This window comes from Eleutherodactylus coqui, chromosome 3, assembly GCF_035609145.1.
Source record: "Eleutherodactylus coqui strain aEleCoq1 chromosome 3, aEleCoq1.hap1, whole genome shotgun sequence".
NCBI classification, from domain to species: Eukaryota; Metazoa; Chordata; class Amphibia; order Anura; family Eleutherodactylidae; genus Eleutherodactylus; species Eleutherodactylus coqui.
In genome coordinates, this window is record NC_089839.1 from 192,289,241 (window position 1) to 192,311,613 (window position 22,373).

Genomic DNA, 22,373 nt, shown 5'->3' on the forward strand with positions numbered 1-22,373 from the left:
TAGATATGAACAATGATGTTGATGGAAAATGAATTAACGCAATTGAAGTGCAGGAAATGTCATGGGGATAAATGTATGGATGATCTTCTGACAAGTGGGCTATAAACTTAATTATTGTTAAATTTAAACAAGACAAAAGAAAAAATTCTTAAAAAACACTTAAATGGTTTCATGTAAAACTTTATTCAATTTTATTTATGTCTAAGGAACCAGGGGCATAAGTAAGTATAGGAAATGCAGAGGTTGTCGTTCAACTTAGGCCCTGGAGGCAGAGTGGACCCAAAAGCTCCGGCTCCCCGTAGGGGACTAGTAATATAAATGACATGTTATAATTGGGGGCCCTGCTACAGAATTTGCAATGGGGCCCAGCAGCTTTAACTTACAGCTACTGTTTACCCCAGTTATAGTTTCAACCACAAAACAGTGACGAATTCACTAGAGTCAGGGGATACATTTTTGATGGAAATGTATTAATTTATGAACTAATTAATAAAGTAATCATTTATTTTGTTGGCAGGGAGGATGATGACTTAGTAAACTAATTTTCATAATGTCAATCAAATATAAATAATGCATGGGACCTTTGAGACTTATTTATTACAACAGTCTAACCGGAAAAAAAAATCTTGTTGCCCATAGCGACCAATCACATTGCTACTTGAACTGCTCTCAACAGCTTAGAAAAACTAATCTGAGCCATGATTGGTTGCAATATTGGTCTTACTGTTATGAATAATAACAATGAATCACAATGCAGCTTTCATTTTCCCACAGCTGTTAAAATAATTAAAGCTGAGTTTTGATTGGTTACTATGAACCCTAGATGTTGACTTTATCCTGTGTATAAAGTACAACCCTTTGAAAGTTCATATTTAGTAAATTGTAGAACTGAATACCAAATTTTATATGACAGCTGTGTAACATTTTTACTGTTAATTTTATCCAATCTTATTAGTGAGATGATTCTATTAGCATATAAATATTAAAGAAACACGCTAGGTGACATGGATATACTGGTTGACTTCTAACGCACGGCTTGAGAGGGTGAAGCATGACACAGAACACCAAACCGAAAATACCTGTGGTATGCAATGGGTCATTAGGCCATTCACTAGGTATAATAAAGTGGGGGGTAGTTAGCAGGCACAGTTTTGGTACACAAGGAGTCACAGATGCACCAGATTTACTAATAGACATACTATCTTTAGAGATGTGACGCATCTTATCCCAAAGTGTTTGTATTTACTGGGAGTGTCTCATCAATGTGATATAACAAAATCCAAATTCTTTGGGATCTCTGAAAACCACTTTAACAACCCTTTTTATAACAAACGTAGTTAGACCTAGAAATCACTTTTTAAAAAATACACTAGGCATAACTCACCTGTGCATTCGGCCCCTGTTCCAGCACCACTGCTCCTTGGGCTTGAAACTGGTCTTTGTATCCCACACTGCAGTGGTGATGTCACAAAGTACCCACAGTTCACTGGCCTTAATCATCCTGTGGGTGCTTGATGACATCATCTCTGCAGTGCTACAAAACAAAAATAGTTGGAGAGCTGTGGAATGGCACTGCTAGAATAGGAGCTGGATGAACATGTGAGTGTTGCTTCTTTTATTATTTCTTAATGATCCATAGGTTGAACTACAAATTTTAGGGGTCTCAAAAAACCTCTTATGAATTTACACTGTAGGGTTATCCGGTAACAAATTCAGTTTTTGAAATTAGAACCTAATGACTAAAAACAATGAAAGAAGCGGTATTTACCCTCCTTGGCCCTGGCGATTCAGCACTACAGTCTCACAATTCTTTTGGTTTCTATTGATAGTGGAAATCAGGTGACCTCTGCCTGACAATCAGAGGCCACAGCGCCACTGTCCTGAACCTCTGGCATCATAGCACCTGGGATGTGAGCACTGATGCCAGGAGAACTGGCAGTAATACTGCAGCCTCTGTTTGGCAGGCAGCAGTTACCTGACGTCCACTGTCAATATAGACCGGGAGAATTGTAGGGCTGCAGTGCTGGATCACCGACACAGAGGCGAGGAATAGAGATGAGCGAGCGTACTCGGTAAGGACAGATACTCGAGCGAGTATCATCCTTACTGAGTACCTGCCTGCTTGCTTGCAGAGATTCGGGTGCCAGCGGGGGAGAACGGGGGTAAACGGGGGTAAAATATCTCTCTCTCCCCCCGATCCCTCCTGCAACACAGTACTCACCCCCGCCGGCACCCGAATCTTTGCGAGCGAGCAGGCAGGTACTTGGTAAGGACGATACTTGCTTGAGTATCTATCCTTACCGAGTACACTCGCTCATCTCTAGTGAGCAAGTGTGTTTCTTTAATTGTTTTAACTTATTTGGCTCCAATTTCAAAAACTGATTTCGTAAACGGATGGCCCCATTAAACATAAAAAGTTTGCCTAATTCATGTAAATTTAATTAAAAATACACAAAACATGAATGTTATGGTCTTGCTTATTTTTTATTGTGCATTTTATCATCAAGTAGAATCTTCATCTCAGATGTGTTTGTGGGCCACAACATAATTCAAGAGAGAAGCACAGATCCTTTTATAAAGGAACTGTTGACATAATTGAGGTATCACATGATATTTGTGTTTTCCCAACAAAATGGCCGCCTCATTAAAGAGTAGACAACAAATCTATATTATGAATTTATTAGTCTAGTGACCTTTTAATTGAAGGACATGAAAAGATAGGACGACTCAAACTACCGGTGTGAACAACCAGCATTTTATTGCATTTGAGAATGCTATACTGTCAGTAATCAGTACTGACTACACAACATTTTTTATTGTCTGTGTCAACAGACATGGAATGATGAAATTACAGTTGATGTGAGGAATGAGTTTCTTTTATGCCTTTTCAAAACAAAAAAAAAAAAATTTCACTGGCAGCAAATACACATGAAGCACCATGCTAACAGTCCAGACTGTACCATTGTCATCGAGGCTTATGGGTTGTCAGAAGAATGTTGTACTTAAGTGAAACAAAAAAAACCCCAAAAATCAATGTAAATGCTTAAGATGGCTTCATAACAAAAACAAAGGTGATGATTTAAATGATAACAATTAATTACAAGAAGACTTTAAGAATGGCATCCAGACAAACAAATCCGACCAATCGTGTATGATTCTGTTAAAGAGTATTTTTTTTAGCTTTATTTTTTAAAAAAACTTCACCTTAATTAAATATTCCAAAGTTTTTAAGAGGTTTTAAAGAAACTGTGACCAATAAAAAATGAATATGATCAACACAAAAAAGTGCTTTAAAAAATGATTTAAAAAAAACCATACAGGAATGCTTAAAAAAAAATAAAAAAAAATAAAAACTTATAGTCAACAGAAGAAAAAGAAAAATTTTTTTTAATCAACCCAAGCCCCGATTTTGTTTTTCCTCTCACTTCTAGCGAGACGCGTGAATCAGACAATATTTATGATGCATGGAAACCGAAAACAGAAGGCTTTGTTCAACTCATTCCTGACAGCAGTTTACCTGATACATGGTACTATTTTGCTAATGTACGCTTTTCTTTGAGAAAAAAAACAACATGTAACAAATTGTCTTTACATCTTGGCACCTTGTAAAGTATTTTTTTTAATACAAAAGTTTAATAGTTGACACTCCCCGTTAATTATTCAAGACTTCACTGATAAACTTTGAAAGTGTGAGCCCAGGATTCATCATGCAAAATATTTACTGCAGGAGGAGAAAACACTTTAAAACAACTTTTTTTTTTTCATATAGATATATATATGTTTTTAGAACGTATGAACCTTTTTTTTTATTTTTTAAGACAGCCAGAAAAGGCAGTGGTAGATTAACATAGGATGGTAGAAAAAAAAATTGGGGAAAGAGGGGGGGGTGGGGGGGAGTCAAAAAACACAAAAACTGTACAAATTTCATCGATCAATGATAGAAAAAAAATTGTCAACTATGTTACAGTTTGAAAAGCAAATTAGTCAGGGAATTTCTCCCACCTTGTCAGCAAACGTCATCCATAATTTTTTTTCTTTTTTTTTTTTAAGCCGGGATAACTAAATATTATACATATGCAGCAAGTTACCTGCAATAGTTACATACAGTAGTTTTTTTTTCAAAGCTATTTTTTTTTAGTATAGTTAATATAAAGCAGTTGCACAACAAAGCGATGGTGTTTGACAAACAAATATGCATTTATTCCTTGCAAGGAATACTTTTTAAAAAATGGAAATAAACAAGGGGGGGGGGGGAATCAAATTTTGGATAACCAACCTGGCCCCTCCCCCTCCCACCATTTTTAAATACAAATGGTTACGCAGACATGTTGACAATATATGTACATTATGGGGATTCGAACTCAACAACAGATTGTGAAATAAAAAATAAATATATAGTGGAGTTTGCTTCATGATAAAAGCCTGAGTTTTTCAGTTGGTCGTTAAACAAGTTCAACACTTGCATGATATGTAAATGCTTACATTTTCTTTTTTTTTAGTTAAATTTGCTGTAAACCAAGCATGCAAGACATACAGTTAAGTGCAACTTTAGTGAAATGTATTTGTGTTTTTTAGTCATTCCAGAAAGGGCTGGGTTGAGGTATGCTTACTAACTTTTATACATGCTAATGAATCTTACTAAACGCCCAACTATTCTTGCCGGAAAGGAAGGAATCAGCCAGCTCTGTATCCCCGTTCTACATTATATCACTTTAGGCATTCAATTGTGTATCTTTTAGCTCGTTTGTCTAAAACCAAGCTGCCAAAATAACACAAAACAACACAAAAATAAAAACCCAATGGCCAGTGATGAGTGCCCTTAACACACGGATTACATACAATGATGAGAACAAAGAACTGTGGGTCGTGTAAGGGTTAGTAGAATAGCTGAAAGGGACTTTTTTTGCTTCGCCATACTGTGTCATACCAAAATTTGAAGCCAATTTAGCATTACGAAGAAGAAAAAATCTTAAAAAATATTTTTGATCTGATACATTTGTGCATTTTCGGATTTCGAATCAACCGAGCTAATAAAGGACATCACATTTCGGTACCACTTAAAAGTGCTTTTTGGGGTTTGCTTGCATTAGCAACTTAAATAGGTTCTATATACATTAATAAGAGAAGGTTCTGATGCTTTGAGCATTTGATGGTATATTTAATATGACGACGATACAGACGTAAAAAAAAATGTGCCATAGAAGGTAATAATTAATGGGTTCAATTCAAAACATAGGGAACAAAGGAAATATCTAGTAATTGGTATAGAACATGTGCAACTTAAACTGGAAGGTGAGTTATTTAATAACTATATAGTTTCTTTCATTTTTGGGAAAAAGTCAGTTGTCATGTGCAGCAATTCGGGAGGCCTGTTCAGACCTTACAATGGCTAGCAACATTCGAGAAGCAATAATACTATTCCTGACACAAAAAATAGTAAAAAAAAAGAAAAAATACTTTGGCTTGGAAATGGATGGTCTGAAAATACACAAATGGAAACTAGCGGATTCCTATTAAACTAACCATACTCTATCTCAATTAACAATATATCCCCCACTAGATACACTTGGTTTTTTTTTGATCATCAGCAAGAGGATATTTGGCTTTAGGATACAGATAAAGCATATAAAACAAACAACATAATTTGTCATTGTGTAAAATCTTTGGTAATTTTAGGGCTCACAAAAAGTGGGATTTTAAATGGATTCTGTTTTCATAGGTGATAGACCTCACAGCAACCAATCAGATCTCAGCTTACATAAGTCATACTATGCCAAGAGTTGACATCCAACTGGCGCTGTTTGCTGCTTTTTTACACCACATAATCACCAATGCCGCTCTGTATTGTCCCTCAAAGGTCTGGTAGTCCATCCAGCGTAAAACTAAAAGGACCAAAAAATTCTTCAGCTTAAATAATAAAGTGGTTAAAAAAAAATACAACTGCTCTTTATGAAAGTGGTGAAAATAACAGAGCACATCTGAGTCATTTAAAAGTGCAGCCCCACAGAAACTATTTACAGTTGACGTCATGTCCCTTCATACACCCTTGTGTGGTAAGAGTAAATGGTTTGTAAAAACAAATGTAGACTTTTTAACTTTTTTTTTTTGAAAAATTTAGACTTTAAAGTCACAAGACCTCCAGGGGTGGACCATATCCAATGTTATATATGGTGGAAAGTCATGCTAAGAAAAAAAATCACCTAAGCTTTCCTCTTTTTCTGCCATGATAGTTATACTAAAAACTTTCAAAAACTATCAAAGGCAAAGGAACTGTACCACTAACTTCCCTGGCCTGTATGTGCTACAGCTTTATTGTATGGTGTTATTTGATGGCTTAAAGACTTTGAGGTTATTTACAACACGCCTACACAGTGCAAAAATTTAATTCTTAATTATTGTGCCCACTTTACGTTCCATTGGTAAAGACTGGCATCCCAAGTATTCTCGCTAGCAAGGAAAAAAAGACCCCATATCTGTACCTCAGTCCTTAAATACTGTATTGTCACCCTTTATGTTTGACTGCTATTATTTTCCTTTGCTTGACGAGATAAGTTCCTCTTTGGACTGCAGTCTCTTTTCAATTCATATTTAGGTCCTTTATCACTTAATTGCTACATAAAGTTATCGCAATATTTGGGTAAATATTAACTCAAGTGCCTAAACGCTGCCCTAAAGGAAATACAAATATGAATATAGGCTTGCCCATTAATGCTAATATGTGTCCCTCTTTTTTTTTTTCCTTGCTCTGGTAATTGACAATTTTTTCAAAAAAGCAATGTTAGGGGGGCGCATTTTACATTTTTTAATTCTCTTTTCCCTTTGGAAATAGTCAACAATGCAGCTGTTCACCAAGCAAATGCTATGCTTTGAGTCTCACATGTCTTGCCTGCAGTCTACCATGACATGTCCATTTTCTATCCACTTCTTTCACCCTTCCACTAAAAGCTCCATTTGTAAAATTCTCATCAGGGTATCCATGTTTGCACCGTATATAATAATTGACCCCCTTTGCACTGACTGATGTAAAAATAATAAAAATGTGTATTCGGACTGAGAAAACAATGGTTCCTCATACTGGAATTTTTCCCTTACAGGTAAAAGCTACATCAAGTCAAAATCTTACTTTCTAATTATGGTTTATATATATTTTATACATATTAATGTATGCATACGTTGATCGAAAACCATTTATATATATATATATAAAGACAACGTCCCTCACCCATTAATTGCTAGGTGACTTCCCGGTGACTCAAAAAACTTGAGGCACATCATATCTTACAGAAAACTCTACATATAGTTCTTTCAAGACTTTTGATTTATGATCAAAGATAGTGCAGAAGACCAACACCTGGTTCTAGAGGACTTTAGTACATATCAGTGGCAAAAGTAGGGACTACAAACTACATCATCATGGTGAAGTTAGTACATTTTGGTTCTCCAAAATGCTAATAAACACTGCTATACAAGAATGAAGCTCAGCCACACCATGCCTTTCCCTATGACCTTTCTTCATTTTTGCTCTTCCTGAATGACGTGAACCATTCTGTTGACTGTCAAGGGCAACTTTTTGGAACATATTTGTGGGGAAAAAAATAGTGAAATTATGTTTTTTGTTTCTTTTTTCGAGTGTCTGAAAGAAAAATGTGATTGCAACTTAGGATAACTACAATGCAATGACAGAAAAACATTGAACAATTGAAAGACATTCGGCATCATATAATAAAAACACCTATTAACATTCATCACAAAGTACAGAAAACATTACGCCTCCGAGAGGTCTTGGGCCTTGAAACAGAGGCCTGAGGTCAGAACTTAAATTGGTGTAGTACAATAAAAATAAAAGCAATACATTAAGAAGTTTGGGATAATTACTATGCCTCTCCCTCTGTCCCATACATATATAAAAAAAGGTCACCCTCAATCCCATATGGAAGCAAAAGAATCAATTTAAAGGCAGTGATAATCAGAATTACATGCAGTACTGTGCAAATACGTTGTCCATTGGAATCCTTTTTAAAATCTGGGCAATAGGGATGACCTGCAGTTTAGACGCACATGCTTATATTGATGCCCTCAGTGTCCTTTTATGGCTGAACGTCAGTCCTTAAAAGTCTGCTGCGTGTGATGAAGTGAAATTGGTTTTTAGCAAATTTACAACACTGATGCTGACTGTGAGAGAGGAATTCACAAGTACCAAACAAGTCGATCCAATGCACAAAGTACAAATTCCTTTTTTTTTTCTTCAACAAAAAAGTAGAAAAATCAAAAATACTCCCAAATGGGAAACTTGATGGCACTAAGAGTTAACACATGTCATAGTTGTCAGAATAGGGCCAGGAACTCTCCAGACTGTACAATAATGGAGAGATAACCAAAGCCTTGAACTGTCTTCATTCTCAGGATTGTGAAATTACACATGATTTTACTCCATGTCCTCATTTACAGGTTCATCTTCATAATCTCTGTCGGGGTCAAAGTCGGGACTGTGGTTAGCTGTTGTTACTAGCGATAGAGGACCTTCATTCTCATCAGGATCCAGTGGTTCTTCTTTAACGTGTACGTGGTGCCTGCATAAGAACAACAAAAATTCCAATTTATAAGCTTAGGAAAAGTAAGACATTTTTTTTTTAAAGGGCTTTTTGAGTTCACATCTATTGATGATCTATTCTCAGGAGGGGTTATCAAGAGTAGATTGGTGGGGGCTCACGGTTTTGCTCCCTCAGTACCCAGCTGATTTAAAGGAGATTACGAAAAATGCTTTTTGTGGCATATTGGCCCGGTATAGTAGTGCAGCTGAGAAAGGTGCACTTTTATACCAGGCCATTAAAAAAAAAAGGTATTTTGAGTATTTCAAATCAGCTGATTGGTAGTTCTGGGCAGCTGGTACCTGCGAATCTGCTATTCATGGCATATCCTGAGGATAGATCATCAAAAGTTGTGAACCTGAAAATCCTTTTAAATATGGAATTTATCTAGAATGTGTGTTCTAATAGTCCCTTCTTTTGTTATTGACCTTTATTTACCATTATCCAAAAGAAAACTCTGTTGTTTCAATTAAAACTAATTTCCAACTACTCTACAAGAAACACTGTGTTGCTAGGCAGGCCCAAGACCTTCACTTATTAGATAGAGTGGCTACCAAAGGTGTATCTCACTCTGAAGGACCCAGAAAGTCTAAGCGTAACATGTACAGCCCATTCATTTCAATGGAGCTGTGCAATACTTCATGCCTCCTGCGGTGGTGGTGCAGGGAAAATGAACACTTTCTACCAAGATTCCCGAGAACCAAGTACTACCTATAATCAGCTTACCTTCAGAGTTCCCCTCTAACAAAAAGGCATTATCTAGAACAGACAAACCACCTGAGGGCACTTTTACATGGAATGAACACCGGGCATCTAAGTGCCCGACGGCTGTCCCAACAATTACCGCTCTTGTACAGTAGTGATAATCACTCAATAAATGGAGGTGGAGCATGATGATGATCTCTTCTGGCTGCCAGCCTCCATTCAGAGTAAACAGGCAGTCATTCATAGATGAACGACTGCCTGATTACTTTGGCCAATTGCTACAGGGTTTTTAGGTGAACTAAAAACTAAACAACTGTGAAAAGTGAACAACTCTCATGCACTTCCCCTGTTGAGTCCTGTGTTTACACAGGATGACAGTCGCCTGTAGTTGCACCTCTGAGTGATAACTTGGGCAACTGTTGGCCCATGCAAAAATACTCTAAGCAAAATTATTTACTTAGGTACAATAGATTACCCAACAATGAAAACAGACAGTAAACCAAAAAAATCGTAAACCGTATTCTTAAGTAACCCCTTGAGTTTTAACTATAGCATAGTCATAAACCTTATGCCTACTCAAAATCACAATATATGCCCATTAAGTACTATGATGGTACTCACATGATACACTCTACTATTGTACTACTGTTGTACTAGGCTGGTACATGGACCAAAATAAAAAATACTTTATTTTTTATTATTACTCATGCTTTTACCCTTAAAAGATAATCTCTTAAAAAAATAGATAATAAAATACATATTAACATTACCTTGACACAACCAAGTAAGCCACAATATACACAGATTAAACAAGACTTCATAAAAGTAAAAATGGGAATTCTCAGGCCACAAAGCCTCAAAGAGGCTGGGGGTAATCACTGCTTAATGTGTGTTCTGCTTTTCTAGTTAACATGCAGAACTTGTGAGTCTACTCTCTAGAGGACGACCCCAAGTGAGGTTCTATCATTAATCAACTTCAAGCAAAACACTGCAAGGAGACACCATGATACATGCTTTAAACACCAAATTAATGCATATTTTTTTTACAAACTGTCAATAAGGGAAGAAAAGCTCTGCCAGCAAACACAAACGGAGAAGGCGAGAGAGAAAAAAGGCCTCGCTCAACACAACAATGTGATAAGAGAGCCCAGTCCTAACGAGAATAATAACACTGTCAGCTGTAAACAAGAAAAAACATGATCCTCAGCTCGCGGTGGGCAAAAAAGGACGCTCTCCGGAGATGAGATCTGCCAAATTCCCCATTATGGAGGAGCATATGAATAACCCACAGGGGAATAGGGCTGATCGTACATAACAGCTATGATAACAAGAAAGAAATGTTGTGCGTAAATCATATTTACAGGACTGCCTTTACAAACAGCAATTACTTTTTCACTGCTGAGTGGCTTTTGTCATGCAAAATACTCAAATGCGTAAACACCGCCTGGCCTTTGAAACGGTGAAGGGAAGTGTCATTTTATTGACATTATCTAATATTAGAGATGAGGAGCAGAAGGAAAAGCTCCTGCTTGCTCATGATACAATTGACTTTAAAATGCAAGGCCTAAAAATATGTTGCGTTAATGAATTAAACTCCTACTCTCTGCTCGTTGGGCTGCACACCCCCACCCATGGATGGGTAGTTCTGTCATTTTTTTTACCTCTTGTATTATAAAGGGTAGTATTACAAAGAACATATATGGTAAAACAACAATAGAAGTCTACAAGCCGTCTTTTTGCAAATTGGCCAGAAGGAAAATTTTAAGGATATATATATATTAATATTCTATTATGTCCTCATTAAAAAAATATTAGTTATATTTATTGTTTTATATGCAGAAAATGTCTACTGCATCACCATAGAGCAATCACATTATGCCACTATGTTGAAGGACTCAGTTAGAAACTACAAAATGGAATATTAAAAGGCAAAAAGTTTGCCACATTAATGCTTTATGTCCTCCACTTACATTTAATAGGGCCTTCCTATCTGGACAATCCCTGCTTAGGTAGAAAATAGAGATGAGCGAGTAGACTCGCTAAGGCACATTACTCGACCGAGTAGTGCCTTAGCCGAGTATCTCCCCACTCGTCTCTAAAGATTCTGGGGCCGGCGCCGGTGACAGGTGAGTTGCGGCGGGGAGCAGGGGGGAGAGAGGGAGAGAGAGATCTCGCCTCCGTTCCTCCCCACTCTCCCCCGCCGCTCCCTGCCCGCCGACGGTCCCCGAATCTTTAGAGACGAGTGGGGAGATACTCGGCTAAGGCACTACTCGCTCGAGAAATGTGCCTTAGCGAGTATACTCGCTCATCTCTAGTAGAAAACATCCCATGGTCTGGTTTTTTATACCCTTGATGATCTGCTATTTAGACACTCCTGTAGAATAACATGGTGTCCATTCAAATGAATGGGCAACCATGTAATACACATGAGTCCACCAAAGTGGGAATTGTTTTTTTTCAGAGGCTCTCTACTTTATCTCATAGAGGGGCATCTCGAGCTGGAGATCCATATGGATGGAAAATGCAGAATGGTTGTCACCTTCTTCAGACTCTACAGACTGACGGTAGGTAAACTGCAGTAAAGAAAATTGCAGTATGGAGAACATTCGTAATGAAAACATGAGTAGAATTGTAAGGGTCAATGGCACTCTTATGGGAGACTTGGTTATCAATGTAATATATAACCCCTTTTAAAATGGGTCAGGGACAAGAAAGGGAACCTAGTACTGTACTTTTTAACATAACTGTACCCAAAATTTTGGTTAATTTCAGATTCAGAGGCTTCTAAATAATGTATCTGCCACATACAAAGACCCTTGGCTCTCAACGCAAAAGATAAAATAGGCCACCAAATATCAACTATCACATATTATTTATAGTATTGCTCTCCTTCTATGGACCAGAGGGACTTTTTGGGTCCCCTCAGGATCTAAAGCCTTTGTGTGACTGCTACCTCTGCACCCCCTATAGTTATATGTGATACAATCTTAAAATATGTTCCGTGACTTTAAACATAACCTTCAATTTTCTTTCCTAACCAAGCTGCAACTTTTTCTGAAACAGTTTAGCTGTAAACATCTTGACTGAGAAGAGAATTTTATTTTATTTATCACATCTCAATAATCCTTTTATTTGTCCACTCTGGGAGCAGAAGAGTGTAGCTTGCGGCTGTTAAAAGGAATTGGGTTTCCGATGGCGCACACAGCATGAAGCACAACTGCTCTGCGGATACCATTGGAAGCTATGAGGATAAAAGTCCTACAAACTCCTATTAAGAAATACTCAGCAAGCCGAGTCCTGGGATGAAAAGAGCTGTGGCATTATAGCATCGTAAAGAAGGAATAAAAAAAAAAAATAGGATGCCGTATAATTTCTGCAGCTTTGCCACCGTTTCCATGCTAACAAGGTAATGCTGAGATAATGTTGGCGTTAAAAGCTTGATTGAGTCTAATTTATTGGGATGCTGAAAAATTAGACGCATCATAACTGTTTACGGCAGTTTTTAAAGAGGAGGCTGCGTGGCAGTTTAACGCCAAATGCATCTCGCTGGCATTAAGAGAAAAACACAAATTGCTGCCGCAATTAATCACGCTCTCTTTTCTGCAGAGTGCAGTAACTTTAAATATGTTTCTCAACGTTATTTTCATTTACGCAGAAGTAGTTTAGTAACACATAAAAAATTCTAAAATATTTTGTTAGGCTTTTAAAGCATTGTAAATATCTCTCCTGGGGCTGCGTAATAGGAAATCATCATCGTTTCTGCTACAGGTTCCTGTAGGATTCTTTCTGCGATTCCATTATAGACATTCAGAGTAGGAAAACAAAAGATTTAGACTTAAATGGGATATTTAAAAGGCATGTAGGGTTTACAAAAGCCCTTTTTGGGATAAGAAACATTCCGTAATTAGCTATAATCTGTGGGGAAACCTGACATAGGTGTTCAATTTCCCTGCAGCACCCCCACTGGGAAAATGAGGCATTACATAGTGCCCAATCAAATCAATAGCTTGACTGTGTAATGAACAGTCAGTCATGCCAGGTCCCCCAGAGTGAGAGAAGCTCTTTGTAGTTGCCCTGTTCTCTGGCTAATAGGTTAGAGTCCTGAAGAGAGGACTCCCCCTATATTAGCTCAGTATTCCCTGATAGGGAATTTGAAAGTGGGTTTTCCATACCAGAAAACCTCTGTAATGTTGTTGGAGGCATTGTTGGGCTAAAAAGTGCAGCAAGTGATTGACTACGATGGTTGATATTGATGGGGCAACATGGTGACTCAGTAGATAAAACTATTGACTTGCAATACTAAACTCTTGGGTTCAAACCAAGGGCAACCATCAACTGTATGTTCTCTGCATGTTTGCATGGACTTCCTTAATAGTCTTTCAACAAAATTTGCACCAACATTTATGTATTTTCCAGTGATCAATGGATGTGTCATTATACTTCTTGAGCAGTTAGCAAGATCCTTCCCCTTACATGATCCAAATCTTGGCTTACTAAAGGGGTTGTATCACCAGGACAACAAATGTTAAAAGCTAATTCAAATCTTGAGACCCTACCCTGTCCTGCTGCTCTCAGCCTACTGGCTCTCACATCTAGGCTCCCAGAGGTGACCAGAACTTACAGAATTCGCTGAGTATGCTGTGTTACACTATTTCTTTAACTTGTTAGATGCTTATTGTGCTATACCGCTTATGTAACTACCATTCTCTTCTATGGGAGCTATGGAAACAGTGTGGCACAGGGAGCTCAGCTGTTTCCATAAGAGCAGGCCAACTCTGGGAGATTGGATGTGGTGGACAGTTGGGCAAGAGTCTTGGGATGGGGTAAGGCAGCCCTTTAAAATAAAACAACCATAGCAATCAGTTGAACACCATGAATCCAACTTCTGAAAGCCCTGTCAAGCTGACACTTCTGGGGAAGGCCAAGGACAACCACAAGGATGATCCAGTCATTGCAGGGGAACTGCAGTATTACATAGCATATATTCAAATGAATGAGCAGTCATGCATGGCTGGGCCAATTGTTCCAGAATGTTAGCTATTTTTGGTTATCAGCTCTCCATTAGGATGTAGCCTTAGGGATTGCCTTCATAAGCAATCATCCTTAATTGTATTGAGATATGTGTGACCATCTTCAAGGGAAGTGATGGAGATTTATCAAATCTAGCTCACATAAAAAGTAGGGCAGTTGCTCCTAGTAACCAATCAGGTATATCTTTTAATTTACCAGAGAGCCCATGCAATCTAATCTTTACATCTAGGTCATGTAATTAACGGGGGTTTCCAGACAAATATTGCTGATGACCTATCATCAACAGTTCATCGGTTGGGGTCCACTGCTCGGGAGCCAGGCTGATCAGCTGAATAGGGGTCCACCACAACACACAGGGGTACAGAACAAAAGCAGATGGCTCCAATCCCTGTGTAGTGGGTGGTACTGTTATTGAAGGGACAGCTCCCACTACACAGGGGTCGGAGCTAACTGCTTCCATTGTCTATCACTATGTATTATGGCACTGACAGCGGGCGCCTAATCAGCTGGTTGATGGGGGTCCTGAGTGGTGGACCTCAGCTGATCAACTGGATCATCAATAGTATTTGTTCAGAAAATCCCTTTAAATTTTGTCCAACCATGGTATCTTATGATGGCAGTCTATGAATTTTGCTGCTTATAAATTTGGATTGGATTAGACCAACACATATAAAAAACAGAAAATGGAAACAATTACAGGTACTGGCTCATAGAGTCAACAACATTTCTCAATACTCACATTGCTTGCATAGGGGAACGTCCCGGGCTACTGTCGCTACCATTACTATTGCCATGTTCTATCACACCGTTTAGTTCTTCTCTCATGGCACTGGCTAAACTGGTCAGAGCTGGATTTCCCATGGAAGCCGTAGTGTATAGAGGTATACTGTTCTCAGCCATTGAAGCCTGTTCCGAAACAATGCAAAAACCTACAATTCAGTACTACTGTCACAAAATTTTTAAAAAATTATCCAAAAATTTAGCTCTACTGACTATTCCTACTAAGCCAATCCCATGTCATTTTCCCTATTTTTTGCAAAATTATTTTTTTCTTTTTATATGTGGTAGATTTACTTTTATATATTCCTATTGGCTGGTTATTAAAGTGTATATTAATATAATACTTGTTTCATATTTTTTTAAACTATATTACAAAATGCAATCTTAAAAAAAAATTAAAAAAACAGAGATAACAGCTTGTGTTACATTTCCAAAACAAGCACTGTTGAATCTGCTGAGCATTCTAATTGGAATTAGTCATCGTTAAGGAAGGAATCTGATAGAATATAGGATCATTTCATTTTGCCTTTCAGCCTCATGAATGTAAATTGTGCTTGTAATCTTAATAGTATTCTACAGACAGAACAGCCTTTAAAATCATATTTCACAAGACTCCGGGGACGGTAAGCAACTAATGAACAGTATTTACAATTCTCTCGTTTTGCTGTTGTCACTATTTGACTACTAATAATTAGAGGAAATGCAGAAGGAAAATATCCCTTGTTTTTAATTTTTCTTTTTATGCTTTATCAAATTCGGGCTCGGATATAATTGAGAAAATATTATGTATCGTTATTTGCCTTCTTATCTCATGATGATCTTGTATAATTGAACAGGCATTTAGGAAAAGGCTAAACAAACTACAAAGAGAGAGGTTGTTAATGTATATTAAAAACCAAATGAGTGTAAAAATACATAATGCATGCCTATAATGGAAAAAGCTAAAAAAAAATAGCATAATAAAGTAAACAAAAATCTAAAAACTAAATTATAATCAATGAGAATAAAACAAAAGTGCCATACAAAAAAAAAAACAAACACAAAAAATGTCCAAAACATAAAGATTATAGTAATAAGCAATCGGTATCCAAAGACAAAATATACTTTTTTCTTTTTTTATACGTTTTATTTTTATCTTTTTTTTCCCTTAGACCCCGGAACAATAGGAGGTCATGTGACACAGTATTCTTTCATTCCACACATTAATAGCTCAGCTCGAGTAATTACACTTGTGGTATTTTTGCCTCAAGTGAAATTCTGAAATAAGAGGATGGAAATTATGATACTGCTGATAAATATTAATAAGTGAACTTTTAATTTTTTGCCACAATATTCAAAATGCTAAGCATCTAACTAATGCTGAAGCAGACTGATATGTGCCTGCCTCCAGGGACTGCAATGCTTTATGCACTTAAGAAAAAAAAGTTTAACAGAATTAAAATTTAATATCTAATTAGAACCAGGATAATATATTTTGCAATAAGCAGAAAAGACACGCAACGGTGACATGAATGGGAGGGCTGATACCACTTACCTGCAAAGCAGCATTAAGAGGTGAGCAGTAGGCGTGACTCGTCTGAATATTTTTAATAAGTGAAGGACTACTGCATTAAAAAAAAAAACATGAGAAAGGTTAATAAAAACAACAACGGCTATATTTTTTTAAATTTTGTTTTAAAATTAAACATGAAAAATTTAAGAAATTAAAGAAAAAAGACATAATGAAACGTAGAAGCCTCAGAACTGCATTGAGGAGGTTAATTTAGATGCAGTGCAGGTTCATTTAATTTCAACACAATAAAGAATATGCTGGATGTAATAGAAATTACAGCCTTGACTCCTCACAAGTATAATTATTCAGCAAATAATAAAAAACACTATGTAAAAAGCATTTACATGTTACCTACCAGTGTCTATCCTCTCTGTAGGCATGAAGCAGAATATTGCTCTCATTATTTAACAAGGCAACATAAAAATAAATAGAAAATTAAAGAAAAAATCAACAACTTTTTGCAAAAATAGAGAAATGCAGCAAATACGATTCTGTCATTGATATTCTTAAAGGGAACCTGTCACCAGGTTCATGCTGCCTGAACCAAGGGCAGCATGAACCCAGGACAGATATGCCCATTTGGTCCATCTATATTTTATTCTGAATCACTGCTGTATTTCAGGAAAAACCATACTTAGAAGTTTGACTCAAGAGCTCAGCTGGAACGAAGCTCTGAGTAAAAATGGTGTACCACACCGGACTCTCCCCATATGCGTCATCAAGAGTGATAGCTCATCTGCCTGCTTGTGTATAGGGAGAGAGCTGTCAGTCTTGGTGATGTGGGTTGGGAGGACCTGGCGTGGCCCACCTCTTCGACTCGGAACTTCGTTTCAGTTGAGCTATGAGTCAAACTTCTAAGTATGTTTTTTTTCTGAAACACAGCAGAATTTCCAAATAAAACATACATAGGCCAATTAGGTGTATCTATCCCGGGTTCATGTTGCTCATGGTTCAGGCAGCATAAGCCTGGTGACAGGTTTGCTTTAAATATTCAGGCAATTGGCATAGTACAGTATAGATAAGGCTTTGTTCACACCATGTTAGGTATATATGAAAACCTCCTGACTCATACACCAGATGTATAACCCAGATATATGTAACTGTATGTCCTACAGCTTCACACATCTACCATGGTCTCCCGCTGTATTGTATAATGTGCAAAATCTTTTTTTCTACAATGTTTGTGGATCATTATTGGAAAGCCTAGTCGAACCTTTAGTTCAATACAGTTAAAGAAAACTGTGTACCAACACATACAAGCCAATTATATGGTGAAAGGATGTTCATAGACCTCTGTGGATACATTGAAGGCCATTATATAGAAGACAACAATCAGGGACAAATGTTTCTATGAATGATGGTTTGCCCCACCATTGGCTCACATAAAGCTGCACCTCATCAGCCGACAAATGAGTAAATTGCTCATTTATCATTCGAACACATCTTTTATACAGCCGAAACAAATCATTGCTGTTGGCTGAGCATCTTCCCATGTAAACAGCAATGATTCTCCATGTGGGACAAACGATTGCATGAATCTGAGTCGGAATCGCCTCGTGTAAAAGCCGGTAGAGGAGTTCCAATCTTGTAGACTGACACTCATCTATCAAAGCAGATCTCAACATGTAAAAGGACCCTTAACATATATAATAATAGCTTTCCTGGCATATAAACCAGACAATACACACTGAACATGATGTGAAAAGAGCCTGAGGTTCTGTTCAAAATGGCAATAAAGTCTGTTTCATCAGGTTTCCGTTGCTCCATGAAGGCCAAAATACAATAGCAAAAACATAGAAACCTCATTATAAATCAATGGGATCAATCAGGATTCGTCATATATGTCATGGCTCCCGTGCCAAAGTAAGCCATGATGCCAGTGTGAACAGAGCTTAAATGCCTAAAAGTAGTCACAATATATGTGCAAGTTTTTGTGCAAATATAAGCGTGCAGATATAAATGAAGTGACCATTGGCATTATTTTATGTTACATTCATTCCTAGCAATCAAATTTGTTTTAGAGCTTTTAAAGTATCATAATATTATACGGTTGGGTAATAACACCAATATACAGCTATGTAAGGCGGACTACCAGCAGGCATATCACCCCGCTGTATATGGCTTCTATGCCGAAATAGAATTGTCAACATTCAGAGATACAAATAGGAGTAAAGTTTCCATAACCTGACAGAACAGTCTTAACAGCAAGTATTAGTTTTCAGCTGAGAAAAATTCATTGTTATTTATACAGGTAACTTCCTGCATCCAGAAAGAGGAACCTACTGCTGTGATCTACAATAATCTCATATTGAAAGGCACAGCAGGGGTGCACTCCGTTTTGTGTGACAGAAGTGCACATTTTTTTAACAGATTCACCATAACAAAATAATGTTATACGTTCTGTCAAGCTAGGAAAAAACTGAACACACATTGTCTTTCCATACATTTATAACATTTACCCTTAACATTCTATAGTTATATAGATAGAAATAAACATAAAAAACATAGTCACACACAATAGAGGCAGCCAATGGAGGTCGAACCAAAATTTCAAAGCTGAGAAATTTAATATAGCCTTGACATTACAATGGAATAGGTAAGGTCACACTGGGATCGGGCTCACATTTGAATCATACGGCCAAACATATGCACAAGTAATATGAAAATGTATGTCTGTATAACTGCATGCATCTGACATTGATTCCCATCTAGTTGACTTGGCATACAATTGACAGTTTCATGTCTATGCTTCAAAACGGTTCAATAATGGTAAACCAATATATACCAGCCTAATAAATGCCAAAAAGGACCTTACGTCTGGCCAGTAGAACTCTATGGGTATGTTATATACCCTAAATGTATAGCCCAAACACAGTGTGATTAGAACCTAAAAACATTTCAAGTGCCCTTCTACATGGAATCATTATCATTCAGTTAATTGCTGAATCGTGCAAAAATGAAAGATAGCCAAAAAAACAGACGACCAAAGTGAATTCGTTCACTTATCGTTTGTCGTTCAGTATATGCAGACGTGAAAACCTGCCAATAATCGGCCCGTGTAAACAGGCAGTCTTTAGTCTATGAAACACTGCCTGTTTACTCTCAATTGAGGTGGGTGGCCAGAAGAGATCTCTGGTACACTCCGCCTCTATTCAATAAGCAATTATCACTCCTGTGTTGGAGCCTAGGAGCAGTGATCGTTGGGGCAACTGTCAGGCGCTTAATTGCTCAATAATCATCCCGTGTAAAAGGACCCCAACTGAGATGATTGGTTCCTCCAAAATAATTATCAGGTCAAATTCTTTTCATTTTTAAAGAAGCCCATATATAATCTGCCTGTATTGTGTGTATGTGCAGGTACACTTAACAACACAGAAAATACAAGGTATAGACTCATATTTTGAGGGCACTGTACAACGATCATTGAGGGTTAAGCTGGTTTGATGAAAATGTTGGCAATAAAAGCATGCAGGGGGAAGCAGTTAAGAAAAGCAGGGCAAAAATAAACAAAATAACCCAAAAATCAAGCAAGTTAAAGCTCTTACTGTGCAGCAAGCTCGTCAAAGTGTTCATCAGGGCAGTATTTTCGAGGACGGCCTCTCTGAATATGGCGGCCACGTTTAAACTCTTCATCATCAACAGTCCAAACGGACCCATACTCATCCTCTACTCTGATAAAGCACTTATGGAGGGAAAGATTGGTGCGAATGGCACCCTAGGGCCAAAGCAGTGACAGCCAGGACAAAGTGAGAAAAAAAGCAAAAAGATGCAGAGAACATGAAGCAAAAGGAGTTGGAATGAAGAAGGAGCACAATGAACAGAGGGGAAAGGAAAAAACATAACAATGCGTAAGCAAATGATCGGGTGAGTGTTAATAGTCACTGGCACTTAAAAAGCACCAAGTGATGATGCAGCATACACCAAAGCAAGCAGGGCAGGGGTTCAGTGGGTATACAAATGGCAGGGATGATGTATAGAGATCCCTTTTGGGGAAGATGAAACATTGCGAGTGCACCTCGGTTGTTCCATCACCAAATGAAACCCCAGGTACCATAACACACTACACTAAGAACTTCAAAGGATGGCAGACGTACCCACTGATCTTTTGTGGCCTCCTTTTTTGGAATTCTATTTCATCCACTGTCCATACTGCCCCTTTTACGTTTTCTACTCGCACAAAACACTTGTGTAGACTAAGATTATGGCGCACTGCATTCTGCAGCAGGGACAGGAGAAAAAACATTTAGAGGTGAGCGCTCATTGTCAACAAAAGTCATCATCTTCATTACTTTTTATTTATTTTGAAAGACAGTCTAAAAAATGGGAAGCATCACTAACTTGACAGGTATTCTCCTTACATAGGTCATGTAGCTTCCCTCCTCCATATAGATACAAAGACTTTGTACTCTCAAAAGGAGTGAAAAAGTCTTCTGGTGGAAGCACCCTCAGATAATTTTTCTATGAACCAGCCATGTCAGTTTTTTTTTATATTGAACAGACTCAAACATAGATAAAATTCATTTATCTTGGCTTAAACTGGCTCAATATCACTAGGATGACATGACTGGGGGGTGGTCTATGAAAAAGTAAACTTTGGATCTACCACCAGAAAAGGCTAAAAAACCTTAACAAGTACTTTTGTATACAGTTACAACAATTTTTCACATATGGAGGAGTGATGCTATGGGAAAGTTCATGTGAAAAAGTGACATAGCCCTAATAAGGAGAATGCTACAAGTGGAAGGGTTGTTCTTATAGGAATCATATATGTTGCCAGGCTTTGGAAGCTGATGAATGTGGGCCCAATGCAGGCACGAGAATTTTTGGTCTATGTATATCTCAATGAATTGTGTAGAATAAATCTTTGGACAAATAACTACAATTTCCAGCAAAAGCAATAAATATAACCAGTTAGTATTTCTCGGTCCTTTCAACATATATTGTTTCCTTAAAATCTAGTATGTATCTGTAATAAACAAAGTGATAAACCAATACTTTACTTACCATTTTAGAACTTAAATGCGTTTTTCCAGGAGCAAGCCATTGATGGCCTATCCTTAGAATAGGCCATCAACATTTGATCAGTGGAGATCTAATTGTCTCTGATCAAGTGATGGGCTATGGTCTTTTAATTGTTAATCCAGGCACAGTGGTTCATCTATATGTGTGGCTGTTCTTGTTACTAGAGCTCAGCCCTCATCCATGTGCATTAAACCCTTTATTTTGATGATCAGCAGGAGTTCAAAGAGTCATCCACTGATAACACCTTGATGACCTATTCCTGGAAAACTCCTTTAAGTAACAATGGTTATTTTTAGGTTTTCCTTATATGTGAAACTTTCTGAAGTACTAAATTTTATTCATCATTCCTCAAGAATGTATGGCCAGTTTATAACATAAAATAATATTTATGAATGTGCAATCAATCAGTTCACCGAAGAGCTTTCATGCATGGACAGTGCCTCAGCCACTGGTTTCTATTACTCATATTTGTTGTATTTTCGCAAATTGTTCTATTAATATATAGTAAAATTTATGTGGTAATAAGAAAATATAGTTTAAGGACATTTCAGTTGAGTGCCACAACTATGTCCAGGTTGTTGGTTAAATACTATTTAAAAGAACTCACAATAGGTTTTGAGGGAAATAGGCTACAAAAAAGGGGTATGGCTATGTTTGGGATAGCAAGCTCTCAATTAGAGAACTAAAAGTGCGTT

At 37.5% G+C, this 22,373-nt stretch overlaps 1 protein-coding gene across 10 annotated transcripts in view; it reads right to left on the reverse strand.

Annotated features, from left to right (window-relative positions):
- Positions 1-2,739: 2,739 nt before the first annotated feature.
- FOXP1 (forkhead box P1) overlaps positions 2,740-22,373 on the reverse strand; it is a 700,722-nt gene continuing 681,088 nt past the window's right edge. For 8 of the 10 annotated variants that reach the window (XM_066596693.1, XM_066596696.1, XM_066596694.1 and 5 more), the window contains 5 exons: positions 20,751-20,872; positions 17,012-17,026; positions 16,639-16,708; positions 15,064-15,230; positions 2,740-8,570 (listed from right to left, as the gene is read on the reverse strand). In XM_066596693.1, the coding sequence (XP_066452790.1) occupies positions 8,426-8,570; positions 15,064-15,230; positions 16,639-16,708; positions 17,012-17,026; positions 20,751-20,872 (519 nt within the window). In that variant the 3' untranslated portion in view covers positions 2,740-8,425. The remainder of the gene's footprint in view (positions 8,571-15,063; positions 15,231-16,638; positions 16,709-17,011; positions 17,027-20,750; positions 20,873-22,373) is intronic. The other 2 variants (XM_066596697.1, XM_066596698.1) reach the window with 1 other exon arrangement.